Source organism: Suillus discolor (genome assembly GCF_016758755.1).
Source record: "Suillus discolor strain FC423 chromosome Unknown F5147scaffold_7, whole genome shotgun sequence".
NCBI classification, from domain to species: domain Eukaryota; kingdom Fungi; phylum Basidiomycota; class Agaricomycetes; order Boletales; family Suillaceae; genus Suillus; species Suillus discolor.
Genome location: NW_024541254.1, coordinates 125,309 through 138,700, shown reverse-complemented (window position 1 = coordinate 138,700; position 13,392 = coordinate 125,309). Strand labels below are relative to the sequence as shown.

At 38.7% G+C, this 13,392-nt stretch overlaps 1 protein-coding gene across 1 annotated transcript; it reads left to right on the top strand.

The window, feature by feature from the left end:
- Window positions 1-2,310: 2,310 nt before the first annotated feature.
- F5147DRAFT_544285 (uncharacterized protein) lies at window positions 2,311-2,508 on the top strand (the record flags this gene model as incomplete). Its single annotated transcript, XM_041430299.1, has 1 exon — window positions 2,311-2,508. A coding segment is annotated over one exon (198 nt), but the record flags the coding sequence as incomplete, so codon positions are not given.
- Window positions 2,509-13,392: the final 10,884 nt, after the last annotated feature.

Sequence of the window (13,392 nt, the reverse complement as noted above, 5' to 3'; positions counted from 1 at the left end):
TACTGTAATCTTGCCAGATGTCTTAATCATATGCTTTCTTCTTATTCTTCAGCATCTGCTAGATTGGTTTTAAGCAATATAAACCAAACTCCTTGCTTAGAACATACAACTTGTATATATCAGTAATTGTATGAATAATTACATAACCAAAAGGACTAGCTTACCCTACAAGGACCACTCTAACCTTTACCAAGGTAGTAATACCTTAGTAGCAAAATTCTAGGCAAGAACTGTAACTAACTCAAGATATATGTAGGATATTGAGGTAGATTATAATGGCTATAGACAACCAGGTAAAGATTTTTGCATATTTTTATATTACTAACATTAATGATACTACTAGATAGTGAAGGGGTTTCTGTTTGGTCAGTACAAGTACAAAGTCACTTAGCTACAGATGTAAGATATTATGATTATGTCCTGAGAAACTTCATCATTCTATTATTTTTCATTCTTCTATGTATGCTTATTATGTATTATCTTTCCTTACAGTTACTTCTAGCTTACAGTAGGATTACTTATATTTTATATTTCTATATACAGTAGATATGCTCATAATGCATATCGTAACAATGCATAAATCTCATAATGCATGAACTTTTCAGGATCCCGATGATGTTCCTATGTAATTGTTTACATATTGCATATTGCATAATGCATGGCCTCGGCATGGCTTGTATGCATTATGAAGTGCGAAATTAATAGGGTGGGACATAAGGTACTGCATAAATGTATTGTTCCGCTTGTGCGGCATTGTTTCTTTGAACTATGTATAGAAGCTAGCAAGTAATTACAGCAGTATCATACACAAAAGTGTCCCTAAACTTGAAGTGGAAACCCCATGATAAGCCCACAGCATACAACCGACCTGTGAAACAGCGAAAAATCATCACAAAGGACACTCCTCAAACTTCGGCTCTTTCACCTGAATGCTCTTCTCATCAAAATCTCACTCTCTCAGACTGGATGACGGTCTATTCATTCATCGACTCTCATCCTAATGTCACACAAGCCCAAATTGTAGAACACTTTAAATCTCTCAAATCTGGTGCTCTCATTTTCACACAGTCAACTTTGTCTCACAAGTTAAGGGAAAGGTCCAAAATGGAAGCCTGTGTCAACGATAACCCTGATGCATTGTCATCAAAACGGCCAAGGGTTGTCACCAGACCTGATGTCGAGCATGCCTTGATTCTGTGGATCAGGCACATGGAAAACAAACATGAAATGGTGACTGGGCCTATGTTACGAGAGAAACGGAAAAGGTTTGAGGACGAGTTTGATGTCTCAGACAATGAAAGGCTGTTAGGGGAAGCATGGATTCAGTCATTTTGCAAAACCTACAAAATCCGCAAGTACCGACAGCATGGGGAATCTGGATCTGTGGACACTGAAGCTGTTGCTGCAGAACGAGAACATTGTCGCAGGATCTTAGCAAAGTTTGCTCCTCAAGATCGGTGGAACTTCGACGAGACATCCTTCTTTCCATAGTGAGTGTTTATTTCATTTTGTAATTTGCAGTGCTTGATTTATTCATTTTTAGCACACCTCCAGATTGTGGTCTTGCAACACGACAAATGAATGGCAAGAAGGAGAAATTTCGCATATCCATTGGGTTAGCTTGCAATGCAGATGGGAGTGAGAGGCTCGAGCCTATTTTTATCGGCAAGGCAAAGAAACCACGATGCTTCAAGAAGCAGTCACCAGAACAGCATGGGTTCTATTATCGAAACAACAAGAAGGCTTGGATGACAGCAGTTCTATTTGAAGAGTATGTTAACATGATCCTGTGACTGTCAATGATACCTAATGCGCTGTCTAGATGGGTTAAAAAGTTTGATCTTCAAATGAAACAACAAAACCGGCACATTTGCATGTTTATTGATAACTTCTCTGGTCACAGCATCTTGTATCAACCATCAAACATCGATCTCGAGTATTTCGGGCCCAATATGACACCGTTTGTGCAACCATGCGATGCTGGAATCATCCGATGCTTCAAGGCAATATATCGCCGTAATTTTTGCGCGCGCGCGATTGTTCTTGATGATGCTGGTGAACAAGACATTTATAAACTCAACATTCTCGAAGGCATGACAATGGCAAAGCAGGCATGGTACACCATTACATCTGAGACCATCAAACATTGCTGGGATCACACTGAAATCCAACCGTGAGTCAATTATTTGATGTTCTCATTTTCAGTGCTCAATTTTTCGTGGCAGTGATCCAACAGTAGTAGGCCTAGACTCGAGGCCTCATGTCAATCCTGCCGCATGGAATATCATCCGCAAGTTCACGACCACTGAAATGTCCCTTCCAGCAGTCGAGAATGACCTAAAGGCTCATCTTCGTGAACACTATGTAGATTCAGATTGGAGACCAGCTCTTAAAGCCATCATGGATGCCGAAGGAGACACAGATGTTGCCTTGAATGCTGTAAATGCACTTGCAGAAGCTGCGTCTTGTCGCACTGGGCTCAAAATTCATATTCCCGCGTGTCCACAGCAAGCGGATAACCAACTTTCCTCCGCTGAAGCTGACCTTATGCAGTCTGTCAACAATCTCAAGGCGCGCAATCGTATTTTCGGTCAATTGCCAACTCTTGATGAACTCCTGGACCCTGCCGAGGAGAGAGATATGGGAGAGTTTCCCGCATTCGAAGGTGGTGACAAAGCCATTGCGGATGAGGTCCGTCGTGAAGTTACCATTGCAAGCGGTGATGTCATCGAGATTGATTCTGATGATGATGACGACGACGATTCAGCGGCTGCGTCAATTACATGGACAGATCTTCTTGATTTGTGCCAGCAACTCGAAGTTGGATGCATGCAATATGGTAATCCACAGTTTTCACTCGACTTATCATCACAACTTCGTATATTTCGTGCTCAACTACGATGAGAAGAACTACTTAATGCTAGACAGACCTCTCTAGGACAATTTTTCTCGGTATAATCAGCAGATACTTGATGTCACACTTTTGGCGGAGGTCACATGCGTCACAGAAATGTGACATATGTGGTGTTGCATATCTCTCATAATGCATAAACTATTGACAGTCCCGACAGTATGCATTATGAGCATATCTACTGTAGCAGCAATATATATTTAAGCTGTTGTTGACTCAAATTATGAGCAATTTAGTAATATAAGTCAATCTATATAATCACTTTAGCTAGTACCACGACTTTCATTAAAACACTAAAACATAATAATACTTTTTAATCCTCATATCCACACTTATAACCCATATAGGTTTCATATATTCATACTTTGAGACTTTTAACAACTGGGCTAAGAGAGTATATTAATATTCTTATTAGATTCTTAGTGATATTAACTTTTTAGTATACTACAAGATTACTAGGGAGGAATATCCCAAACTGATTGAGAATTATATCTAGAAGAGTGGTAGAAGTGATTAAGACAAAAGGAGGTCACACAAAGTACTAGAATTATAGAGATTATATTGGTTAAACTTAAAGTCAAAAAAGTATTCTAATGAGTCATCAAATTAAAAACAACTATATCTTCATACAATGTCATTATATTTGCCTTCATGAGGTGGTATAATAAATGATTAGAAGTTGTTGAGAGTAGCATTTTGTAATTTAATACTCTAATTAGTGCAGTAAGTTAGACTAACTTATAAAGTGATTGAAAGCAAAGCTAATGAGAACAAAATATACTGCTAAAGCTTATTATAGAAGGGAATAGCTAAAACTCAATGGTATCACATTTATCTTCTATGAGCCAAACTAATTGAAAGTTAATTAAAGTTCTTCTGTTTGATAAGATGTACTTGATCAATTGCCTCTGTTTTAGACTGCCTACTTATTCTAGTACCCTTCTATAGTTATTGTCATTGTAGTACTAAGTTATGTCACCCTTAACTTTAGAATTAGATTGATAGTATTCAGTCTCTCTGGTTGGATATAGACTAGGGCATACACTGCTATAGGTAATGATAGCTCATATAATAGATCATATATTACTAATTAACTAGTGTAGATTGTCTCAAGAGACATGAGCATATATGTTATAGCTTGTATTTAAGAAAATATAGTATAAGTGTGTTAAACATATAACATATGGCACTTGATGATAAGTCCAGTATGGAAAGCTTGAGTGATTATATCTCAGCCTCATCTATAGCTTATATAATATTGTATAAGAGACAAAGAGAAAGTTGAAAAGTAATGACAGAAGTGTTTGAAAAACACCATAGTACCATTAACCACAATATTCTGTTTCTGATTTATGGACTTAAGGTCTTCAACATGCCAACTCCATGCCTAATGAGGCAGTTGATGTATGACTGTACATGCAGTTGTACTAACATGACATAGCATCTAAGATTAGTATTGCACAGGGTTAGTCATTGTTTTATGTAGAAACCTTCAAACTAGATGATGTGCAGAGATAAAGCTTATTCAAGCTGATACCATAGTACATGGCCATAATCATGCCGCTCATAATATAAACCACCTCTTAGTCATCTAGAATTACATGTTATTAGTGCATACATTAACTAATACATATAAGTGTATGCTGTATTTATGAAAATGTCACAGATGAAGTTTCTGTCACTCTCATATAGGATAGATATGGTAAGGAATCTTCATCATATACATGCTACTTCCAGACTCAGTGTAGGGTCCAGAGTATATATTACATATATATTGTGATCACCCACACTCAATTGCATGCATAACTTATTTCACTTAATTTGTGCAGCAATTAAAGAAACTTAGTAAATATCAGCTAAGCTAGTGTACTCACATAGCATGACTGGCCATATTTTCCCTAGAAGCACTAAGGCCAAAAAACTGCTTAATCTGCTAAGATTTGATAATATTTTGCAACATGGATACTGACCAAGCCTTTCTAACATCTACTTTTTACTAAGCCCAAATGTCATCCTGTGTGCATTAAGAATTTGGAGAGCTTGGTGAATCGATAACTGAGTGTTACTAATAATTTATAGCAAACATCATTAATATATCTTGGGAAATACAATATTAAAAATAGTGGGCATACAGTCAGTGAATTAGGCCTTTGTTTTGGTAAAATTTGTTTCTCTTTTCCTAAAGGCAGACATTTAGACAGCTATCCTTGACTGAAATTGATGGGCATCTTATATCATTCTTTCAGTACTTCTTGTTCTGCTTGGATAATAATATTTACTAAGGACTATCCTGATCGTGTAATTATTGTAGTTGCAAATATCAAGCCCCTGTTGGTTTGGTTGCAGATGATCTTCTGAAGATCAATAATAAGGCTTAACCACAAGCTGTGGTTGCAGATTGTGACTGTTCTCCAGTGCAGGTGCACTGATGCAAGTGCATGTGACATCATCATGACATTTTTAAGGGATTTACAGGGTGTGTCATGTATAGCCAGTGAAGTTTATGAATATAACATAGTTGGGGAACCCAGTAATTCATGGAGGATCAAAATTTGAATAGGAAGAATTTGAAGTGACTTAACTACTCATATCAGTCAGCAAGCCTGGGTGTACATGGGTTAGTCCTTTGGTAATAACTATATGACTCAGAGCACCTAGAACAAAATCATATATGCACTAAAGCATAACCACTCACTAAGGAAATAAAAACCCCTGAACATTAATTGTATAAAGTTTCCAGATAGCTTTCCATGGATCTAACCCATCTATCACAACACTTCTTGCTTTTCCTGCTGTGTTTACAGTTCCATGTGCCATCCATTACATAATCAAGATCTCCAAGTTGAACTCATCTCTTGCCATGTAAATTTCATCTTGCTATTCCTTGCTTCATTGTTAATGACAGTTTGTAGTGTCCACATGTCTGATCGCAGTCTGAATACTATCATATTTACATCAGATTAGCATTTGAATATAAAGCTATTATATAATTATAAGCTCTCCTATGGATCTGCTCTACTCCTGGATGCTTTCAGTCGTTACTCTTCTATACTTAATCAAGTATCCAACAGGCTGACATCCTATGACATATTCAATACTTAGAGAACAAAATGAAAATGCACCAGCAAAGTCAAATGAATATGGACAGGAGATGATACAGTGAATTACGGAGGAACACAGACCTCAGAAGCAAGCAGATGCCTTTGGATAACTCGGATGGTATGTAGAGCTTTTGGAACTAGAATAGGAGTGTCAAGGAATACTTATGAGAGATACCTGTCCATTTGGCTGAATATGCAGCCAGTACCAACCTGAGTGCTACAATAGCATATGAGATTATGCAAATGATGCCTTATTATAAGAATGACTCTTAAAGTAGGTATAATCACTACTCCATGCTACACCTTTCACTAACCACTGTTTCCATAAGACATATGAGGTTCTCGTCTAATACTATCTTATTAATGGCCCTTAGACTCTTTTCATAGGTCTGCAACAGAAAATGGCCTTCTTGTCTGTCCTATCATATTCAGAATCTAGACTCTCTTGCTTTGCAAGGAACCCTGAGATGGCTATGGCGTCTATCAATGGATTCCTAATACTATTAAAAACCTTCAAAAACTCAGTTAATTTATCTCTGGATGATATGAAGGCAAAGATAAATGAGCTGTTCCATGGTTGCCAATGGAACAACATACTACATTACATCAACTCTCATACTGACCCAAATAATCTGGACAATTCTGCACATTTATTTGCCTGAGGTAGAGGTCATTCTTCTGTTCTTCACTTGCTCACATGCAAACACTATGAATAAGGAACATTTGAGTGAGATATGTAGTCATACAACAAGGTACACTTATATAGATGACACCATGACTGATCATGCAAAAAAGCTAGTTGACAATGGCCCAGCTGAACATTTAGTCAAACTTAAGATAGAAGCATAGGTCATCCTGTGAAAGAATCTTGGTATTAAATTACACAACAGTAGCCCAGAAGTTATACTTGGATTTTACACATCATACAATGTACAACCTGAAGAAGATAGGTCTTCTTCACCACAGGCTTTGTTTAGCATCTGTAAGATTAAAGTCAATGAGAACTCCAGACCTCTTCATGCTCAGCTAGACACTCATCATGCTATTGGAGGTCACAAAGAAAATTTCTTTCCTCTTGTAAAGTTTAAATAAGTGGACACTCACAAACATGTTCTTGTTTTAGATGAAAAGTTTACCTTTGATTATAAAGAACAAGAGAAAATGATGGGATCTCCATAAATTCAAGTCATTACTGCTCATTTACTGATTAGTCATCTTTCTAACATTTGTTTAGGTGCCTCTTTCTCTGGGGTGGGTGATGACTATTCACAGAAGCCAAGGTTCTGGATTTTAGAAAGTTTCTGTAGACCATTTCCACATGTTTTTCTCTGGCAAGTGTCATCAATTCTTTAAGTATCAAGAGTTAATATTATCATTAGAGCAGCTATGTGTCGTTCTTTCTCATGCCCAGTCTCTGCAAGGACTATAAGTTTTAGGGTTTAACTGGAAGAAGGTAAGTTCATTTGTTGAATTTGCTGCTTCACTGATAGGTACAAAAGTTACAGCAAATGCTATCACTGAGAGGCATAACTGCCTTGTGAGTCTAATGTCAGTAGCCATGATTCATAATAGGCTGGATACATGATATAATAAGCTTCTAGCTGAATAAGAATCAGGTGATATAGATAGAACACTGCTGGTGTCTGTTATAATAACATTATGCCCCTATTCATTTTCCTTATCTTGCTACCTATGTCATGGTCTAGACTCCACCTAGACCATCTATTCTTGCTATCTCTAAGTAGGCTGTCTGCATTCTTTCTATCATCATCCAGACCACTTATCTTCTATCTCTTATCAAGCAGGCTATCTACCTCATGTTTTCTTATCCTGGCTATACCATTTATAAGCTCTGCTTGAACAGTCACTATATAGAATCTACTGGATTATACCTGAAATATCCTTTTCAACTAAGTCTCCAACTTAGTTGAATTTCCTTGCATTTTGTATATTCAAACATTTAAAAATAATAATAAATATATTGAAGATTTTCTGTATGTGAGACATAATCTAAAAATGAGTTATTTTCCCCCAAGAAACAGCCTATATTTTTACAATGTTCTGTATAGCAAAAATGTCAATTACTTTATCCTGTTCACAATATGTTTGATCTAAGAATATTGAAAAATAATATAATAAATAATAAAATATATTTTGTTAATGTTTTGTTAAAGATTGTTGTTTCCACATTGTTGTTGATCACATTTCTTGCTTACATAATGCCACACTTTATTTAGCTGAGTTGCCACTCCCAGCAAGAAGAGAGCTCACACTGTATTGAACTACATATAGACAATTTTTGACAGGTAGCACCTGATCCTGTCATATTAATGCATTACCATTGTAATTACAAGACACATGTTGTGCATTATTCATTGTAATCACTTATGACACATTTACATAATGATTACTATTAATTTTAGTTAGAGGTTGGGGGTTGAATGTTAGATGTTAGAGTGTTTGTTGGTTAGTTAGAGGTTAGTGGTTAGTTAGAGTTAGTTAGCGATTAGTTAGTTGTCAGCTATGATTATATTCTGTCTTGGAAAGTGAAAAGTGAAATTAAAAGTAAATTAAAGGCTGGTGCACTGATAGTTACAACACTTAATGCACAACATGAGTCTTGTAACTACCATTCAATTAATGCATTAATATGACACTATAGCCTGCAGGTAGATAATTAGGGAGAATCTCAAATTTTTGACATCAAAAACAGATGAACATGGGCTCATTCCAACAATATTCCACTAATCTAAAAATCGTCAATTATTGTGCCAAATATCTACTCTTTCTGTTGATATTTCACTGTTGATAAAAGTGCATCAAAGTCTGATGTAATGTCCTACATAGAGTACAACTCTGCAAAGGACAGAAATTGGAATAAAAAATAAGAACCACTTGGCAATAAACAGAAGGCTGAGGACTGCGCTGCTGAGCGCTGTAATGATACAACAATTGCTGAACACTATATGAAGTAAGTGATTAGCAATATAAAATGTGTTGTGGTCTTGCACAGCCTAGTCTGCTATACTTGCAGAGCAAGTGCATTTGGCCCAAGGGGTTTGCTGTATGGTATAAGAAAAATCAGTTATATGAAAAGGAAGATAGTCCAAAGCATGGGAAACAAAGTCCAAAGGTATAATTATGAGTCCGATGTTTTCGTGTTAGCGGGTTTCATCAGGTTTGTGTCAGGAATATAGCAAATGTTGGGGATAGCAAATGTCGGATGTTTCGGAGTGTTTCGGATAAAGAAAGGATGATATTTGTGGAATTCAACTAAGAACTACTGAATATTGAATGACCTCCTCCTACTCGGAGGTAGAAAGATAAAGTAATAGGTAGGAGGTATGCAAAATACATAGTGTCTATGTAGAATTTCAGAGTGCTATAGGCAAAAGTAGTAGTGCTAATTTTTGGGTCCGATGTCCTATGTAATAAGACACAATGTACTGCGGACATGTAATAATGCGGTGTAATGATACAACTATGGCTGAGTAGGGAACTTGTAGATAAACTCATAGCCAAATATATAATGTCGTGGTCTAGCACTGCCTAGTCTGCTGCACTTGCAAAACAAGTGCATTCGACCCGAGGGGTTTGCTATTTGGTATTAGAATAATCAGTTATACGAAAAGGAAGATAGTCCAAAGCGTGGGAAACAAAGTTCGAAGGTATAATTATAAGTCCAATGTTTTTGGGTTAGCGGGTTCCATTGGGTTTGCGTCAGGAATATAGCAAATGTCAGGGATAGCAAATGTCAGATGTTTTGGAGTGTTTCAGATAAAGAATGGATGATATTGTGGAATTCAGCTAAGAACTACTAAATATTGAATGACCTCCTCCTACTTGGAGGTAGAAAGGTAAGTAAATAGGTAGGAGGTATGTGAAATATATAGTGTCTATGTAGAATTTCGGAGTGCTATAGGCAAAAGTAGTAGCACTGATTTTCAGGTCCAATGTCCTATGTAATACATAAGACATGTGGTACTCCGGACATGTAATAACACATTCTACAATGTTAGTGACACGAAAATGAATAACTGTGCACCTAGTGGGGATAGATGCAACAGGACATGACATAGGGAGGGCATTTTTGTCGGGTTAGCATCAGGTTTCGTCAGATTAGCATCAGAATTAGCGGATAAACATAGGATTGAGTGGGTAAGTGTCGGATAACATCGGGAAGTGATTTGTGTGTGACAGGTGTTTGACATGCATCGGAAATTAGCAGAATACGAGCCTAGTGCAAGCTCGAGTGCTACAGCGGTCTACAATGTTAGTGATGTGAAAACAAGTAACTGCACACCAGTGGGGATAGATGCGAAGGACATGACATAGGGAGGACCCAAAACATCAGGTTTGTATCAGGTTTCATTGGATTAGTGTCGGATTTAGCGGATAAACATCGGATTGAGCAGGTAAGTGTCGGATAACATCAGGAAGTGATTCGTGTGTGACGGGTATCTGACATGCATTGGGAAATAGCTGAATACGAGCCTAGTGCGAACTCAAGTGCTACAATGCATTGATAAGGCAGAGTACTTTGAGCCAGAAGAACAGTCGCTCATAGTTGAAGAATAATTTAATGTCTTTGGTGAGTTCTGCATTGAAGCCAGTGGCTCATTGTATGTGTAGGCCAGAATGGACAGGCATAAGACAGGTATGGGGGGATACACTTTTCAGCTCATTCTTGTAGACCAGGATCTTCAGAGTTAGGGAGATGAGATGATTTTAAATCACAGATATTGAAGGGTAGTTCATGTCTGCGACTTCTGGTGGAATGTTGTCCTGGAAATCCTTTAAATGTGTTGAGTGCCCACAAATGCATTCTGAATGTTAAGAAGCGGGTGAGAGGCGATGATAAACTGGAAGTTCCTTGGGACCTCCGTGATTCAAGGAACAGCAGAGTTCTAAAGTTTACTAGAAAAAATATGAAGAAGATCAGATCATGTCTTGACCACACCGCTCTTGTCTAGTGCATTGATCACAATAGGACTCTGCCTCTGAGAGCTTCTATAGCGATGGCTGTTTTGTCCTTGCTGTTGGATTCAGGATTGAAGGCCAAGCAGGAGACATCAAGGTGAAACATTATGAGTGCTACCTGAAGGCACAATGGATGACAAAGTGACATTGGCTGAGGTACACAATATGCAACCATTTATTTTTTATATGCTACTTCATTACCTATCACTATGCTAACTAGCTTGAAGCTACGAGTCATACAAATGAGCATCTCAGTCCGTTTTCCGGAGACTGAGATGTGAGTCAAAGTCCTCCCGTTCTCATTATCACATCAGAGCTAACTATCTGTAGAATATATTCATTCTAAGTACTTACTAGTCCTATGAAGAGTCCATTTTCCTGAGACTGAGATAATATATTCATTCTAGCTGATCCCACTCATCCCTAATCGTTTCAACTCGCTTGAGGTTATGAGCCCTGCCATGGCCATGGATTCCACTCTCCCTAGTACCAACTCTGCACTCTTCAATGTCCCAAAGCTAGCTGAGGACAGCAGCAACTGGATTACCTATAAGGAATGCATGTTGACTGCTGTTGGAGCAAGAGGGCTGATATGGTATATTGACAGTCATGCTATAAAACTGATTCCATATGTGATTGATCTGTCGATGAGGGCCATGTCAAAACCAGACAGTTTGACACCTACGCAAACAGAGATAGACAAGCTAGATAAGAAAATTGATGAGCATTTTCAAAAAGACTTGCTGGTAAAGCAGCAATTGTTCAGTATGATCACAGATCAACTGCTCTTGCGTGTGCAGAAGCTTGAGGGTGCTGCAAAGATCTGGGAGGAGATTCATGACATCCATGAAGGCAAGACTGAATTGGTCCAGATAGACCTTCAACAATGTCTGCAGGATATGAGATATGACAAGAATGGCAATGTGAAAGCTCACTTTAGCAAACTTCTGCGCTTGCACGAGTCCCTTGCTGGCATGGGTGCCAACATTGAACACTGCAATTTCTACGCCATAGTTCTCGGTTTCCTCCCCGAATCCCACCATCCATTGCTATTGTCTATAAACGCAGCAGCTAAAATTGCCCAGAAGCCTCTTACTCCCCATAAACTTATCAGTGTTGTGACCGAGGAGTATGAACATAGACTACTCACTGAACATCGTCCTATGAAAAAGGGCACAAACTTTGCGCTATCAGCCAAGGCTGCCCAGAATAAGCCCCAAGGGATGGTGTGGGTACAACAATTCTGATGGTGATTCAGAACAATGTGTTGGGTCTTGCAGAACCTAGCTACTATTCGACCCTAAAGGGTTTCTGGACCAGGCTCAAGGCTCAGAAGAGAGGAACTGCCATGAAAACTTGCTGAAGACTCAGACCCATACTGGTAACTGGTGAAAAGATAACTTGATTATGTAAGCTACAAAAGTGCCAACATAACACTAAGGTAAGAACAGTCTCTACAAGCCTAGCCAGGAATCAGTTCCTACAATGGGCAACATGAGCCAGAGAAATCCAGAGATCACCTGTTTCAATTGTGACCAGAAGGGTCACTATAAAAGTGACTGCTGGAGAGCAGGGGGAGGCAAGGAGGGTCAAGGACTAAGGCAGAATCAGAGAAAAGGGAGCCACACACCAAAAGAAGCCACTAATAGCGCAATGCAGAATGAGTCCAAGGATGAGTACACCTTTGTGACATCAGATTTAGCAGCTGTCGCAAAGCAGCTTGTCATACCTCCCAAACATCATGGAGCCATCATGAATTCAGGCACAACCTCTCACTTCTGTCCCAATCACTCAAAATTCAACAATTTCGTCTCTATTACCCCCCAAGATGTCCACACTGCCAATGGCTCTGCTCTCAGCGTTGTAGGAAAGGGTGACATTGTAGCACTTGAGCTCGCGCTAGGCTCATATTCATTGATTTTCCGATATACATTCAATGCCCGTCACTATCCGCTGTAACCTGCACAACCCGACGCAAACCCGATGCTTTGACTAGCGGACCCGACGTTTCGGCCGCATTGGACCCGATATTTTCCCGCGCACTTGCCCTATCCGTGTCCCGTCCCATCCTGCTAGCCCCACTAGGTGCGTAGTTGATTATTTCACACATTACTCATGTCATAGCAAGCACCATTACATGTTTTCCCATCATCCGCAGCGCCTCATGTTAGTTTACATGTACTTCGGACCCGAAATCATTGGCTGCTACTTTCGCCTATAGGGTTCCAAATTTCTACGTACTTATATATATATTGGACTGACTACGAGTATTTTCATTATCCAAGTAGTAGGGAGCCGTTTCCCGATATCTTGTGGTCAAACCCGATATTTTGTAGTTCTTAGTTGACATTGCGAATATTACCGCTCTTTCTATCCGAAATACCCGTCATTATCATATAT